This window comes from Anomaloglossus baeobatrachus, chromosome 3 (genome assembly GCF_048569485.1).
Source record: "Anomaloglossus baeobatrachus isolate aAnoBae1 chromosome 3, aAnoBae1.hap1, whole genome shotgun sequence".
Lineage (NCBI taxonomy): Eukaryota > Metazoa > Chordata > Amphibia > Anura > Aromobatidae > Anomaloglossus > Anomaloglossus baeobatrachus.
In genome coordinates, this window is record NC_134355.1 from 385,499,679 (window position 1) to 385,517,652 (window position 17,974).

General features: G+C 41.8%; 1 protein-coding gene across 1 annotated transcript in view; it reads right to left on the reverse strand.

The window, feature by feature from the left end:
- Positions 1-1,963: 1,963 nt before the first annotated feature.
- The window catches only part of LOC142296516 (CD109 antigen-like), a 474,860-nt gene continuing 458,849 nt past the window's right edge, over positions 1,964-17,974 (reverse strand). Inside the window, exon 33 of the mRNA XM_075340204.1 lies at positions 1,964-5,199. Coding sequence (XP_075196319.1) covers positions 5,033-5,199 — 167 coding nt within the window. The 3' untranslated portion in view covers positions 1,964-5,032. The remainder of the gene's footprint in view (positions 5,200-17,974) is intronic.

A 17,974-nucleotide genomic window follows, 5' to 3' on the forward strand; every position in this document is an offset into this window, starting at 1 on the left:
AGACATACTGATAGTGAATTTAGATGGTGAGGACAATGATGATAATGGCTGTAAATCACTCTTGGAATATGATGGCGCTATTTAAGAAAGTAATTAAATACTAACATTTGATTAATAGAAGTAACTGAGTCTCAAGTCATAAACTTGAAGCATACCTCTAGTTTTACAAGAAAAATACTATAATACAGAACTCTGCAGTATAATCACATTTCTAAATCTCTCTATTAGAGATTTTTGCTGATAGACCAAACTTTGGACTATCCAAAATCTGTGCTGCGGGGTGCTACACTGACCTAAGTAGCATTCTGCTTGTCATTCTCAGTAACTGTTTTGAGTGCAGAAGTGAACTCTGTAAAATCCTACAATGGATGAAGATGACTCTCGATAAGTAGTCCAAAAAAATAGCATAACCGCACTTCAATACAATTTTTTTCAAACAACATTGATCATATGTACATGACCAATAAATGAAGTGACAACGTTAGAAAATTAAAACAATCTCTTTATTAGTACATATTTAAATTCATAATTAGACAGCAAGAAAAGGGTTCTAAGTAATAGATATAACATACATGTATGCATGTTATATCTATTAGCACCCTTTACTTGCTGTTTACTTATGAATTTTAATATGTACTAATAAAGAGATTGTTTTAATTTTCTAACATTGTCACTTCATTTTTTGGTCATGTACACATGATCAATGTGGTTTGAAAAAAATGGATGAAGATGGTAGTCTGGCAGTGAAAGAAGGCCACTACTTACAACACATTTTAGAAAAATGACGCTCGCTCACTTGCTTTTTCTGTTACTTTTAAAGAAACCAACGACCAGGATTTTACCATCTAAAGTAAAGACCATGCCATACTGACACTAGCATGGTGATTAAAATCACACCTTCACTTTTCAGATTGGACTTTTGATTGTCGGCAAAAACTGTTCATAAAGGTCCAGAAATTACTGCATTCTTTGATTAAAGGGAACCTGTCACCATTTTTCTGCCCTATAAAAAACACTTTATAATACTCACCTAAACCGGTCGCTGAGGTGGATGTGGGTCAAATGGGCGTCTTTGTCCTCCGGTGCCGGCGCCTCCTTTTTCGGCCATTTTTGTCCTCCATCTTATTAAGCCATGGTGCATAACTCGTCCAACGTCATACACACTCACATTCAGGTCCACAGCAGGCGCACTTTGATTTGCCCTGAGCAGGGCAGATCAAAGTATTGTAATGCACATGCGCGGGACCGACGAGTGTGTATGACGTAGACGCATCATGCACACAAGCTTCAGAAGGAGGATGAAGATAGCCAAAAGAGGGGGCTCTGGCACCAAAGGACGATGATGCCCATTTGAGCTCCATCCACCACAGCGACCGGTTTAGGTGAGTATAATAAAGTGTTTTTTATGTTCTACACAGCGGTCTGGGCTCCTATATACAGCATGTTAGAATGCTGTATATAAGAGCCCACTGGTTGTGGCCACAGCTTATAGGGCAAAAAACTGGTGACAGGTTCCCTTCAATGTGTTCAGTGGGGTGGTCCTTTGTGGGTCAAGTCCTCTCTGTAAATTCCTCCTCCAGCGTCCTCTTAGCTTGCCCCTTTTCTTCATTGCTAATGGTGGCCCTGCAATGCTACAGTAATGATATCTTTAGTTTAAAATGGCTCTAGAGTCAGTGCATGTGCCATTTTATTGAAGACACTGTGGAGAAGACTATGAGCGGCATCAGCACATGCTAGTGCCAGTATGGCACTGCCTTTACTTTATATGGTAAAATCCTGATGGTTGGTTCCCTTTAAAGCATACTTTCTTGTTCTTAGCTGCAATCCAGCATACAGTTTACAGAAATGTTTAAAAATTGTGTAGTGAAATATTCATTGAATATCACATCTTGACAGTGGCACCAAAGAAATTAAGAAATGAAAACACATTCTAAAATTACAACAAATCAATATTTTAATGTGAATGCAAAATAAAATTGCCTGTGGAGGTACAAAAAAGAAATAACTTCATTGTCATCTACAACAGTACTGTCAAAGCTAAATGTTCAGCGTAAAGCATGTGCCATGAAAGTGCAATGAAAATTACCACAACAAAGATAAATATGGATTAGAATAAAAATAGACATATTGATATCCATTTTATTCTAAAATGTTACTTGTGTCTTTAAATCTTTAATTAATGTATAAGAATATTATTTTAGAAGTCAATTGACTCATAGGAAGCTGTCATAACTATGTGTGTGTAGTATGTTTTATCAGGTTAAAAGTCCAAAAGCAATATCAAAGGCTAACATTAATATTAAATTTGGCAGCCTTGGTAGTACATTGTGTCTAAAACTGGCCAGATTAGGGGGCACACTTGCTTTTTCTGATAATTTATTCTTTTTAGCTGCTATACAGTGTGAGGGCTTACTGAAATTTTAAAATATTGCACTCTAACAAACACGGACAGTTTCAATGCAGTGTTTACAATCTCTAAAGAAGAGAATGTAAGCACTGTATCATTCTGGACAGTCCTCACCATGGTTGCCCAAAGAAGATCAGTGCACATGCTCAGTGTCATATCTAGAGGTTGTCTTTTCAAAATGGATGTATGAGTGCTGCCAGCATTGCTGCAGAGGTTAAAGGAGTAGGGGGTCAGCTTATCAGTTCTCAGACCATACTCCACACTCTACATCAAACTGGTTTGCATGGCTGTCATCCCAGAAAGAAGCTGTGGGGAGCTACAGTTGATTGAGGGAATCATGAATGCCAAAATGTACTGTGACATACTGAAGCAGAGTATGATCCCTTCCCTTCAGAAACTGGGTGATATCATCCTTGGAAGAAGCTCTGGTGAAACGCGCGTCGGGTGTTCAATAGGTAATACACAGTGTCATAGTAATACTTTCTACTATCTATGCTGAACACTTGTTCCTCTCTTTTGCACATCCTTACATTTTACTAATATGAATGTATACCTGGTTTACTAATAGGTTTCTGCTATTTTCATTGTGATACTATTTGCACTCACACTATTGATTTGATATAATGGTTTAATTTACCACCTTTGTTTGCGCTACATTTAGTTTACAAAATAAACTAGATCCTACCACTCATTTATACGCTGTCATGCTAATTGTTATAATTTAGTGATTGTATCTATATGTGTCTTTATTGCAAGTTGTCATATTCTTAGGTTGTTTATCATATATGTTAAACAATTTAATATTTTTATAGATTTAAGCGGGCTTTACACGCTGCGACATCGCTAGAATTTGCTGGCGATGTCGAGTGCGATAGCACCCGCCCTTGTCGTACGTCCGATATGTGGTGATCGCTGCCGTAGCGAACATTATCGCTGCGGCAGAGTCACACGCACAAACCTGCTCTGCGACGTCGCTCTCACAGCGACATCACACGGCAGGCGTCCAATAGAAGCGGAGGGGCGGAGATGAGCGGGACGTAACATCCCGCCCATCTCCTTCCTTCCTCATTGCTGGTGGAGGCAGGTAAGGAGATGTTCGTTACACACAGCGATGTGTATTGCCGCAGGAATGACGAACAACATTGCTAATAAGCAGAAAACTATTTTTTAATTCAGGACGACCTCTCCACGGCAAACGATTTTGACCGCTTTTGCGATCGTTTAAGGTCGCTCATAAGTGTCACACGCTGCGATATCGTTAATGACGCCGGATGTGCGTCACAAACATCGTGACCCTGACGATAATTCATTAACGATATCATAGCATGTAAAGCCCGCTTTAGCCTTTGTGTATGCTGCAATACCAATTGTGTATTTTTTTCTTTATTTTTAAAGGGAGAGAAAGGAAGTTATTCAAATTCTTGTGCTTATTTTATTTTTGAAAACTCATTGCTTAACGGTAAAGTACCATTATTTTGAGGATAGGGATTTATTGAAATTGGAAAAGCCCTTTTAGCTAATAAATGTAATATTTCAGAATTACTGGTGCTAGAGATAATTAGGTGCATTATGATGATGTGCTATGAGAGAACAGGGGACCCCACAAACAGTTCTTGCACAGTAGCCCTCCACCGTCTGTGTCTGCTCCTGAATGTGAGTGTCAGTATGTGAAACACTCATGAGGTTAAGGAAAATACTAACATTTGATTTCAGTTCAAAAATGCATTTCCTTTATAGTGTTCAAAATCAGAACCATTTGCACTGCTACTGCTATTATAAGGCCGGCTTCACACTTGTGATTAACTTGCACGAGTGCAATGCGAGAAAATCTCGCATTGCACTCGGACCCATGTTAATCAATGAGGCAGCTCATATCTGCTATTTTTTACTCATTCCAAATCGGACTGAGAAAAAAATCGCAGCATGCTGCGTTTTGGTGAGTTTCTCGTGCGAGTCTCTTCAATGCAAGTCTATGGGTGCGTGAAAAAAAAACGGATGTAACACGGACGGCACACACACCCTCCTAGTGACATGCGTTTTTCTCAATACATTTCATACATGTAGCAGAGAACACTGTGAATGCTCCTGTACATAACAGTACGGTACATGAATAGCAGCTGCTGAGGGTAAAAACTGATTGCACACTAACAGCACACTAACAGCACACTGATGAAATGTAAACTAAAATCGTCTGACTTTCCAGCATGAGAATCGGACCGATTTTATACTTGCAAGTGTGATTCCAGCCTTACTGCTGCTATGGCTGATTGCACTCACATATTTTGTGTATGTACCGTATATCATTTTATGTGTTGCCTAAGCGTAGAAGAAAACAGCCTAGTTATATTTCTAACAAATACAACATTGTAGAAAACAAAAATAAATACTAAGCTAAAATAGAAAAGATTGCAGATATTCAACGACGAAGATGGCATAATCTAACAGTGTTTTGGTAAAAGATGAAATGTAAATCCAGATTTTTCTTCTTCAAAGTTGTGGTCATTCTTCTAATACATCCACACATTTTGTATGGTACAATAAAAAAAATGCTACTTGGAAATGTTGCTCAGAATTGTACATCGAACTGTATAAAATGTGACATTGCTATTACTGTAAGAATTCTCTTTACACACATATAACAAATATTATAAATAACAATACTGACAAACAATGGGTGGTTGATAGTCGGGAAGCATGGTTGTCCAAGCATATAGTACATTGATCCTTACAGAATGAACAAGGAGACAATGTCTTCATGATCTCTGAATTGTAGCTTTTTACAGTCCTTCTCCCTGTTACAAAATTAAATAAAAAAGAAAAAGAAATGATAGAAAAGCTTACTTGTACTCAACAATAACATATACCATCTTTGCATGCACTGGCATTAGGAAATAATCGGAGGCCAATCATTAACCGTTTAGAAACCAGGTATCTAAAGAGTTTGACACAGAGAGGGGGACTGTCTCTTCCAGTTTATCGACCTTCAACAAAATGACCATCAGTGCCTAATGGATTGCCTATTAGTGAACAAGAGACAGGCAATAGTGCTGTGCAATACCATTATTTTTACCACATAGTGAAAGGCTGAAAAAAGCAAAAAATTGCAGAATTACTTTTTTTTTCATTCTCACATCCCCAGAATATATTATTGAATACAAAAACTATTCATTAAATTATGTGGCCCTCAAAGAAGTAACAGTAAAGACTCCCACCTATCCAGCAAAAAAAAAACCACATAATACAATAGGTATAGCACGTTGATAGAAAAAAAACCTTGAACTTCATTTGTTGGGGAGTATGTGAAGTGCAGGCGTTATTAGGGTAAGATCACACAGCGTTTTTTTGACGCTTTTTGTTTGTTTCTTGCCGCAAAAAAAACTTACCCGTAGCAAAAAAACGCGGCAAAAAACACATGCGTATTTACCGCGCTTTGGTGCGTTTTTTGCTGCGTTTTTGCTCACTGTGTTTTTATGCGTTTTTTATGAGTGAACAATGCCATTAAAGATTGTTGAAAAAAAAAAAAAAGGTCTAATGTCATTTCATTTTTCAATATGTTCTTCATTCTCCACTAGTGTATGCAGGAGAGCAGACAGCAGCTGCAGAACTACAAGGCTCAGCATGCTCCATCCAGGACTGTATGCTGGAGGGAGAGGCAGGGGGAGCTGAACTACAAGGCTTAGCATAAACCATCCACTAGTGCAGTGATGGCGAACCTATGGCACGCGTGCCACCAGGGGCACGCAGAGCCCATTCTGCTGGCACGCGTGCTGTCGCCTGATCCTGCCGCTTTGATCTGCTCGTGCAGTCGTGCCGGCAGATCAAATCTGTGTTGGAGCGGAGGAGACATTTCTCCTCGCTCTGACACTCCTCCTCCCCCAGGCTGCAGGTGTGTTGCCTAGGAGATGGAGGAGCGTCAGCGAGCGGCACCGGCGTAATGAGGTCTTCTGGCCGCGTGGGAACTGAGGACCCAGTGATGCGCAGCGGGATAGTGTGTGCAAGAAGGTAAGTTTTGTGTTTGGTTTTTTTTTGTTTTTTTTATAACTCATGTGCGGCTGTGCCAATGTGGGGATGGGGGGGCCAGCGCCAGCATGTGGTGGGGGAGAACACACATGCCAGCATGGGGTGGGGGTGGGGGAATGCACATGCCAGCAAGGGGTGGGGGTGGGGGAGGGGGAACGCACATGCCAGCATGGGGTGGGGGAGGGGGAATGCACATGCCAGCATGGGGTGGGGAGGGGGAACGCACATGCCAGCATGGGGTGGGGGAGGAGGAACGCACATGCTAGCATGGGGTGGGGGTGGGGGAACGCACATGCCAGCATGAAGTGGGGGAGGGGGAACGCACATTCCATCATGGGGTGGGGGAGGGGGAACGCACATGCCAGCATGGGGTGGGGGAGGGGGAACACACATGCCAGCATGGGGTGGGGATGTCATGCATGCCAGGATGGGGGGGAAACATGCTTGACAGCATGGGGGGGACACATGCATGCCAGGATGGGGAACAATGCATGCCAGGATGGGGAAAATATACATGCCAAGATGGAGGAAACATGCATGGCAGGATGGGGAAAATATACATGCCAAGATGGAGGAAACATGCATGCCAGGATGGAGGAAACATGCATGCCAGGATGGAGGAAACATGCATGCCAGGATGGAGGAAACATACATGCCAGGATGGGGAAAACATGTATGGCATGATAGAGGAAACATGCATGCCAGGATGGAGGAAACATGTATGGCAGGATGGAGGAAACATGCATGCCAGGATGGAGAAAACATGCATGCCAGGATGGAGGAAACATGCATGGCAGGATGGAGAAAACATACATGCCAGGATGGGGAAACATGCATGCTAGGATGGGGAAAACATGCATGCCAGGATGGGGAAACATACATGCCAGGATGGAGGAAACATGCATGGCAGGATGGGGAAAACATGCATGCCAGGATGGGGAAACATGCATGCCAGGATGGAGGAAACATACATGCCAGGATGGGGAAAACATGCATGCCAGGATGGGGAAACATACATGCCAGGATGGAGGAAACATGCCACTATAGGGTATATTTACCAGGAAGGGGAACATTTACCAGGAAGGGGAACATTTACCAGGAAGTGGTACATACTAGGAAGGGGGACATTTACCTGGATGGGGGTACATTTACCTGGATGGGGGTAAATTAACCAGGATTGGGAACATTTACAAGGATGGAGGACATTTACCAGGAATGGGGTACATACCGGGATGGGGGAACATTTACAAGGATGGGCAATATGTCAGGATGGGGTACATTTACCAGCATGGGGGAACATGCCAGAATGGGGGACATTTACAAGGATGGAGGACATTTACCAGGATGAGGTATATTTACCAGGATGGGGCCATGATGGGGACAAATATACCAGAATGTAGGAAATATATATCAGGATGGGGGACATGTTTACCAAGAAGTGGCCCAGGAAAAGGACATAACTACACAATGAAAGGGGAGGGGAGCAACTCATACGTCTTTATGGGATCTCAAGATATTCAGACTTTGAAATGTAGATGTGGATTACAGGGTGACATCTCATTGCATTCCATGCTAAAATCTCTGTCTAATATGCTGCAATTTTTGCCAGAAAGATCAACTGCTGTGTCTGGAAAGGGCTCAGCTTCAATGTGTGGTAAGCATGCATGAGCGTGATGCCCCCTGCTGAAGAGAAGACGGCAAAGGTAAGGTTACAATCAATTATTTACATAATAGGATTGGTTGGCTCTTCGGAAAAAAAATTGGGTTTAGGGCTACAGTTTGGGCACTCGGCCTGTAAAAGGTTCGCCATGACTGCACTAGTGTATGCAGGAGAGCAGACAGCAGCTGCAGAACTACAAGGCTCAGCATGCTCCATCCAGGACTGTATGGTGGAGGGAGAGGCAGGGGGAGCAGAAATACAAGGCTCAGCATACACCATCTACAAGTGTATGCAGGAGAGAAGACAGCAGCTGCAGAACTATAAGGCTCAGCATGCTCCATCCACTAGTGTATGCAGGAAAGCAGATAGCAGCTGCAGAACTACAAGGCTCATCATGCTCCATCCACTAGTATATGCTGGAGAGCAGACAGCAGCTTCAGAACTACAAGGCTCAGCATCCTCCATCCAGGACTGTATGCAGGAGTTTTTTGCCCCCAAAAAAAATGATGTGGGCTTTGCCATATTTTTCTATGCTAGCCAGATACAACAGGCAGTTACGGACTGCCCCCAACCCCCAGCTGCTTATTTGTACTCAGCTGGGAACCAAAAACATAGGGAAGCCCTTTTTTTTAATTATTTCATGAATTTCATGAAATAATTAAAAAAAAATGACGTGGGCTTCGCCCAATTTTTGAGTCCAGCCAGGTACAACTAGGCAGCTGGGGATTGGAATCCGCAGTGCAGGGTGCCCAAGCTTTCTGGGCACTCCTGCTGCGAATTGCAGTCCGTAGCCATCCCAGAAAATGGTGCTTTCATAGAAGTGCCATCTTCTGGTGCTGTATCCAACTCTTCCAGCTGTCCTGATGCCGGGTGGCTCACTGGTAATAATGGGGTTAGGGTTAGCTGTATATTATCAGCTGATCCTAAGCCTGAAATTCATGGTGTCATGCCAATATTAGACATGGCCACCATGAATTTCTAGTAAAGATAAAAAAAAAAACAACACACAGAAAAATATTTTTATTAGAAATAAAACACAACACAATTAGTGACTCCATCTATATTGAAATAAAGAACCCCTCCCCCTCCGCAGTAATCCTGGGTCAAGGGTCCCGCGCCATCCAATCCGGATCCAATATCATCTGATCAGTTTCCTGGAAGGCAAAGCGATCAGATAATGTGTCAGGTTCACGGACGTGAATCACATCACACATCAGCTGATTGTATAAAAGCCGATTATACAATCAGCTGATGCATCAGTGCAACAAAAAAAAAACGACTCACCTCTGTGCAGACTCCCGTCTGATCGCTGCAGGACCCGGCGGTGTACACCTGATGATGTCTCCTGGCGGCATCAGATGATAGTTTAAGCCGGCCGGGTGGTAAGTTGGAGTCACTAATTGTGTTGTGTTTTATTTCTAATAAAAATATTTTTCTGTGTGTTGTGTTTTTTTTTATCTTTACTAGAAATTCATGGTGGCCATGTCTAATATTGGCATGTCACCATGAATTTCGGGCTTAGGGCCAGCTGATAATATACAGCTAGCCCTAATCCCATTATTACCCAGCGAGCCATGCAGCATCAGCACAGCTGTAGGAGTTGGATACAGCGCCAGAAGATGGCACTTCTATGAAAGCGCCATTTTCTGGGGTGGCTGCGGACTGCAATTCGCAGCGGGAGTGCCCAGAAAGCTTGGGCACCCTGCACTGCGGATTCCAATCCCCAGCTGCCTAGTTGTACCTGGCTGGACTCAAAAATTGGGCGAAGCCCAAGTCATTTTTTTTTAATTATGTCATGAAATTCATGAAATAATTAAAAAAAAGGGCTTCCCTATGTTTTTGGTTCCCAGCTGAGTACAAATAAGCAGCTGGGGGTTGGGGGCAGTCCGTAACTGCCTGTTGTACCTGGCTAGCATAGAAAAATATGGCAAAGCCCACATCATTTTTTTGGGGGGCAAAAAACTCCTGCATACAGTCCTGGATGGAGGATGCTGAGCCTTGTAGTTCTGCAGCTCTTGTCTGTTCTCCTGCATATACTAGTGGATGGAGCATATGGAGCATGCTGAGCCTTGTAGTTCTGCTCCCCCTGCCTCTCCCTCCAGCATACAGTCCTGGATGGATCATGCTGAGCCTTGTAGTTCTGCAGCTGCTGTCTGCTCTCCTGCATACACTAGTGAATGGAGTATGCTGAACCTTGTAGTTCTGCTCCCCCTGCCTCTCTCTCCAGTATACAGTCCTGGATGGAGCATGCTGAGCCTTGTAGTTCTGCAGCTGTCTGCTCTCCTGCATACACTAGTGGAGAATGAAGAACATATTGAAGAAGGAAATGACATCAGACCTTTTTTTTTTTCTCAACAATCTTTAATGGCATTGTTCACTCAAAAAAACCATAAAAACGCAGTGAGCAAAAATGCAGCAAAACGCAGCAGAAAGTGCACCAAAATGCGGTAAAAACACATACTTTTTTGACGCGTTTTTTTGCCACGGGAGCGTTTTTGTGCGTTTTTTGCAGCAAAAAATGCACAAAAACGCAGCGTCAAAAAAACGCAGTGTGTGAACCTAGCCTAAGTCCGGTGTTCGTACCGAGAACAGACTTTACAAAATAATTAGTGTTCAAGTTTGGGTGCTTTACATATGCTGACCACTCAAGTGAGTATCGAGGTGCCGAGGTGCACTCGGTGCTCAGCCCAGTGAGAGCCCCTTGCATTGTTTGAATGACTCACACTGGGGGTAAAAACAGCTTTAGCAGATGTATTGTGTACAAAAAAAATGAGAAAACCCCGTCCACCCTTCCCCGGAAGTGGTCTGTTTATGACTAGCTGTATGTGGGTGGAGAGCCAAACTGCCCAATCAGTGACTTCCAATGACAAGATCAAGTCCGGGTCCAGAACAGAACTTTTCCTAAAGTCTGGCTGGAGATGTCAAACCAAACTTCCACAGGTCCACTCATCTTTAGAACTGACCCATAAAAAGACTTACTACATATTTATTTGGACTCAATTCTGCCAAATCACACTGGTTAAGTTGGTGGAAAGGGAAACAGAAAAAGACCCTAATTCTTAAGAGAAGTATTCATATCTCGAATAACACAATGTAAATAATACGGTACTCTTTAGAATTAAGGTATTTTTTAGAATCCATCAGGGATAGTTATTGGAACCCGTACACTCCAGTGCTTTATTGGAAGTATTAGAGCAGGTTGATAATCCTAATACCCAGATCCTCATACACAAATTATATAAGGTACTGGAATCTCCAAAATTATTCCCCTTTGACCTTGCTTCTAGGTGAGTGACTGATTGTTATTTTTTAATTTCTTGGGTGCTCTTTGTCTGTTTCTATGGTTGTGATTTTTTTTACATTTAGTACTTATAACACTAATAAAAAATGGAAATTAGAGACATAGCTGTAGCTTTGTGATTCATTTTAACTGAATAGCATAAAAAGTGGATTTTTATTTTTTTTTTGTTCTTCTGTTTTTTCTAACATAGCTAGATAGCTTGAAAAAAGACCTAGGTCCATCTAATTCAACCTTCCTCCACCAATTCTACATTTTCTCACTAAGTCATTTATAACCAACAATGTTGTGTGTACTGATGAAATCATCCAGCCCTTTTTTAAAAACTGTTATGTCAGCCATTACTACATCTTGAGGTAGGGCATTTCACCATCTGACTGCTTTAACTGTAAAGAAGCCTTTCTTATTTAGCTACCAGATTTGCCTTTTTCCACTCGTTTTGAGTGCCCCCTGGTCCTTAGTATCGCCTTTGTAAGGAATAAATCATCTGTCAGTCCTTTATATTGACCACACAAGTATTTATACATATGAATGAGATCTTCTGAGACGTCTTATTTCTAAGCTAAACAAATCCAATTTTTCCAACCTCTCATCATATGGGAGGCCTTCCATTCATTGTATTAATCTAGTTATCCACCTTTGAACGGACTCTTCTGAATGTGGAGCCCAAAACTGAATCCCATATTCCAGATGTGGCCTTACAAGTGATTTACAGAGGGGTAACAATATGTTGGGATCACAGGAGCACAGAGCCGTTAAATGTTTTGTTGCAACTAGTCAACAGGGTCACAAAAAATGTGTTCAGAAAAAAACCGCACAATAATTCCCAAAGATTTGTGAAGTATAAAATATGAAGTGACCAGGAACCCATTATCCTCAAATGCTGTCAGATTCCAGAACCGTAACCTCCCTGGAGTATCCAAAAGTACAAGGTTTTCAGTGCCCAGAAACATGGGCAACATTGAAATGTCAAGACTAAGCCTAGAAATATATGAAAACAAATTTTCCCAAGGTTTTATGGGCCTATGTGATGAGAGTGACTCTTGATTTAAAGGATGGGTGTACCCATGGCTGGATCAGTAATGGCCACAGAGCTTCACTTTGACTTAAACACCAGCAAGGTGGAAGAAGGGGTCTGTTATGGGCTGGTATTAGTAAAGATTAGCTAGATGGATCTGTTCAGCTTGAAGATAGACTCAAAATCAACTCACAAATCTAGTCCATTTTTAGAAGACACTTTTTTCAAGCAGTGGTATTGGAAAAGGTCTACATCTTTCAAGAAAACCTTGATTTTTATGCAGGACAATGCTCCATCACATGCATCAAAGTACTCAACTGCTTGTCTAAACAGTAAAGGCCTTAAAGATGAAAGAATAATGACCTGGCTCCTTACTCATCTGACTTAAACCCTACTGAGAACTTGTGGTCCCTTCTTAGAGATCTGAAGTGAAGGAAAACAGTAACCTCTCTGAACAGTGTCTGGGAGGCTGTTGTTAGTGCTGCGCAAAAAGTTGATTGTCATCAGACTCAGGATGGAAGGATTATTATTTTTAACAAAAAGAATGGGGACTATGTTGGTCACTTATTATTATTAAATTTCCGAAATATATTTTTGTACATTTTGAGTTGTTTGGCTAATATTCTCACAGGTTATAAAGTTTATGATTTTAATTTAGTTTCATAATAATTCTGCAAACTAATAGTTTCCCAATAATTATGAACACAGATGAATATAAAGGAATCTCTAAGAAAAGACAAAACCCCACTTAAAGAGAATCTGCCATCAGATTTTTGCTACCTTTTCTGAGAACAGTATAATGTAGGAAAAGAGACCCTGATTCCAAGGATGTATCATTTAGCTTACTGGATGTAGCAGTTGTAACACAATCAGAGTTTTTAGATGTAGCATGCAGCAGAGCTCATAAAGCTGACCCAACACACACCACAGCTTACTGTGTGCATTGTCTATGGAAAGTGAGCTGCTTATTACAGGAGGATGCGTGGTCAGTCTACCAGGCGTATAAGCTGTAGTCTAGGAAATAATAATAATATCCTTGTGATAAAACAATGAATATAAGTAAATATCAGCACACAGCCTAATAAGTGACACATCTCTGAATTCAGTGGTTTAACCCCTATGTTATGCAGTTCTCAGATTACATAGCAAAAACGTTCTGACAAATTCCGTTTAATCATTAGGAATACAATTGTGCACCCAGTGTATATATTCAGTTTTCAGCTCTTATTCAATGGTAGAAATTAATAAAAACAAATCTGACCTATTATCCCAGAATTACATAAGCAAAGAAAAAAAAATGTTTTGTGGTGGAAAGTATTGTTCAATCAGATCATATTTAAGTCAGCATAGTGGTAAATGTAGTACAAACTGTTCTGGAGGGAGTGCTGGGAAAATATGCTGCACTAACTATTGACTGGGTCAGTTTTGCTTGCATACAATGATGACATCACTAATTTCCCACTGCTCGCCTTTATGCCGCTATTACATGACCCATTACTTCAGTAAGAAATATGCTGACGACTTTTGCCTGAAATCCAGCAAATCACACTTTCATTCTGGCATACGGATCGGATATCCAGTTTATTATTCATTACGTTATTACTTGGAAGCAATGTCATAAAATAGGCTCATTTCCCAATGTTCATGCTGATCTAAAACTGCATTACATAAAAATGATCTGACCAGAAACACTCAATTTGTATTGACAGCTCAGAAAATAATCTATTGTTTAAATTAACTATGTATATTAAATATAATAATAATAATAATAATTTTATTCATTTATATAGCGCTATTAATTCCACAGCGCTTTACATATATTACAAATATATATTTTAATAGAAATAATACTTTAAAAAATTAATGAAGATCATTCAGTTTTCACACTGGCCTCACAATAGTCATTATTAAAATGAAAGGTAACATCTTAACATCATAAGCCAGGGAAGGAGTCTTGCGAGGATAATTTGCATATTCCCAGTGCCTTCTGGGATAAGTGAAGAGTCACCGCGAGCTTAAGGAGAACCGGGTTTTGGCCGTTACAGCCGGAAGGAAGACTTCTGAAAGCAGGGAAGGAGTCTTGCGAGGATAATTTGCATATTCCCAGTGCCTTCTGGGATAAGTGAAGAGTCACCGCGAGCTCAAGGAGAACCGGGTTTTGGCCGTTACAGCCGGAAGGAAGACTTCTGAAAGCCAGGGAAGGAGTCTTGCGAGGATAATTTGCATATTCCAGTGCCTTCTGGGATAAGTGAAGAGTCACCGCGAGCTCAAGGAGAACCGGGTTTTGGCCGTTACAGCCGGAAGGAAGACTTCTAAAAGCCAGGGAAGGAGTCTTGCGAGGATAATTTGCATATTCCCAGTGCCTTCTGGGATAAGTGAAGAGTCACCGCGAGCTCAAGGAGAACCGGGTTTTGGCTGTTACAGCCGGAAGGAAGACTTCTGAAAGCCAGGGAAGGAGTCTTGCGAGGATAATTTGCATATTCCCAGTGCCTTCTGGGATAAGTGAAGAATCACCGCGAGCTCAAGGAGAACCGGGTTTTGGCCGTTACAGCCGGAAGGAAGACTTCTGAAAGCCAGGGAAGGAGTCTTGCGAGGATAATTTGCATATTCCCAGTGCCTTTTGGGAAAAGTGAAGAGTCACCGCGAGCTCAAGGAGAACCGGGTTTTGGCCGTTACAGCCGGAAGGAAGACTTCTGAAAGCCGCGCGCCTAGCGGCGCGTGAATTTTAGCCTGTCTTCTTCATTGAGAGCGTGAGTGAGCAAAGTGTGAGCAAAAGTAAGTGTGAGTAGAATTTTGTATTTAGTTGTTTAATTACTTAACATTTGTTTAGTGCTATCCCCATTAGAAAATGTACTCCACTATTGCTAATGCGATCCAGTGTACATCTTGTCTCATGTATGCAGTCCTTGAAAAGCCGTTCGAGGGTGCATACTGTTGTTCGAGATGTGCGCAAGTTGCACATTTGGAAGCCCAGATACTGGATCTAAATGAGCAGCTGGCAACTCTGAGACGCATTAGCAATATGGAAAGGAGTCTGCTGCTCACTGAGCAGCAGCTTGCTGGGTCAGATGTGTGGGAGGATCGTAGTAGGAAGCGGCAGGACGGTGAGGTAGGTAGCTGGGTGACAGTTAGAAAGGGGGGTAAAGGGAAAAGTGCTAGGAAGGCTAGTCCTGAACTGACACACCCCAATAGGTTTGCAAACTTGGCAGATGAGGGGGATGTCATTACAGGGGTAGCATTGCTGCAGCAAGGCATGACCTCTGAATGCCAGAGAAGTGTCTGCTCCAGTAAAAGGGGGAATAGGAGTGCAGGGCAGGCAATACAGGTACTGGTAGTGGGGGACTCAATTATTAGGGGGACAGATAGGGCAATCTGTCACAAAGACAGGGATCGCCGAACAGTGTGTTGTCTTCCTGGCGCTCGAGTTCGGCACATCGCTGATCGGGTTGACAGATTACTGGGAGGGGCTGGGGAGGACCCAGCGGTCATTGTACACATTGGCACAAATGACAAAGTTAAAGGTAGGTGGAAGGTCCTTAAAGATGATTTCAGGGAATTAGGTTGTAAGCTTAAAGCATGGAGCTCAAAGGTGGTATTTTCAGAAATACTACCTGTGCCACGAGCCACACCAGAGAGGCAAAGAGAGATCAGGGAGGTTAACAGGTGGCTCAGGAATTGGTGTAGGAAAGAGGGTTTTGGGTTCCTGGAGAATTGGGCCGACTTTTCAGTTGGCTACAGATTCTATGCTAGGGATGGGCTGCATCTTAATGGGGAGGGTGCAGCTCTGCTGGGGCAGAAAATGGCTAGAAGGTTGGAGGAGTGTTTAAACTAGGAATGGGGGGCGAGGGTATTCACTTTATAGAAGGGGAATGTAGTGCAGATAGTGACCAGGGCACAAGTAATGAAATTGGGGGTGGCACGGGGGGAAGGGTTAGGACAGTCAATACAGTAAGTAGGAATATAAGTACAGAGTCATACGTAACGTGCATGTACACTAATGCCCGAAGCCTCACAAATAAGGTGGAGGAATTAGAATTAATATTGTTGGAAGAAAATTATGATATAGTGGGGATATCAGAGACATGGCTGGATGAGAGCTATGACTGGGCTGTTAATTTACAGGGTTATAGCCTATTCAGGAATGACCGTACAAATAAGCGAGGGGGAGGTGTGTGTCTATATGTAAAATCATCCTTAAAACCCATCCTGCGTGACAACATATGTGAGGGTACTGAGAATGTAGAGTCCCTATGGGTGGAGATAAGGGGGGGGGGAGAATGAATAATAAAATACTGATAGGGGTGTGTTATAAGACGCCGAATATTATGGAAGAGGTAGAGAATCTCCTCATAAAGCAAATTGATAAAGCAACGAGTCTCGGAGAGGTAATTATTATGGGGGACTTTAACTATCCTGATATAAATTGGGGAACAGAAACTTGCAGTTCCAGCAAAGGAAATAGATTTTTGATAACAATGAAAGATAATTACCTTTCACAAATGGTACAGGACCCCACAAGAGGGGGAGCACTACTAGACCTTGTACTAACCAATAGGCCAGACCGCATATCAAATATACAAGTTGGGGGTTACTTGGGGAATAGTGATCACAAAATAATAAGTTTTCATGTATTCTTTAGTAAGATGTATAGTAGAGGGGCTACAAGGACACTAAACTTCAGGAAAGCAAATTTTAAACGGTTGAGAGATGATCTTAGTGCAATAAACTGGGATGATGTACTAAGTAATAAAAGTACACAAAGCAAATGGGAGACTTTTATGAGCATCCTGAATAGGACTTGTGCAGAAAATATACCCTATGGGAACAAACATGCTAGAAATAGGAGGAAACCCCTATGGCTAAATAGAGCTGTAAGGGATACAATAAAAGAAAAACAGAAAGCCTTAAAAGAATTAAAGAGGGTAGGTAGTGATGAGGCATTATATAATTATAGAAAATTAAATAAAATATGTAAAAAGCAAATTAAGTTAGCTAAGTTTGAGACAGAGAGACTCATTGCGAGAGAAAGTAAAAATAATCCTAAAATATTCTTTAACTACATAAACAGTAAAAACTGAAAAGCGATAGTGTTGGCCCCCTTAAAAATAGTCTTGGTGAAATGGTGGAAGGGGATGAGGGTAAAGCCAACCTGCTGAATGACTTTTTTTCTACGGTTTTTATACAAGAAAATGCCATGGCAGATGACATGACCAGTGATACCATAAATTCACCCTTGAATATTACCTGCTTAACCCAGCAGGAAGTACGCCGCCGCCTCGAAATCACTAAGGTTGACAAATCTCCGGGCCCGGATGGCATACACCCCAGAGTACTACAGGAATTGAGTTCTGTGATAGATAGACCATTATTTTTAATCTTCTCAGATTCCTTAATAACAGGGTCGGTACCGCAGGACTGGCGCATAGCAAATGTGGTGCCAATATTCAAAAAGGGGACAAAAACTGAGCCGGGAAATTATAGGCCGGTAAGTTTAACCTCTACGGTTGGTAAAATCCTTGAGGGTTTCTTGAGAGATGCTATACTGGAGTATCTCAAGAAAAATAACCTTAT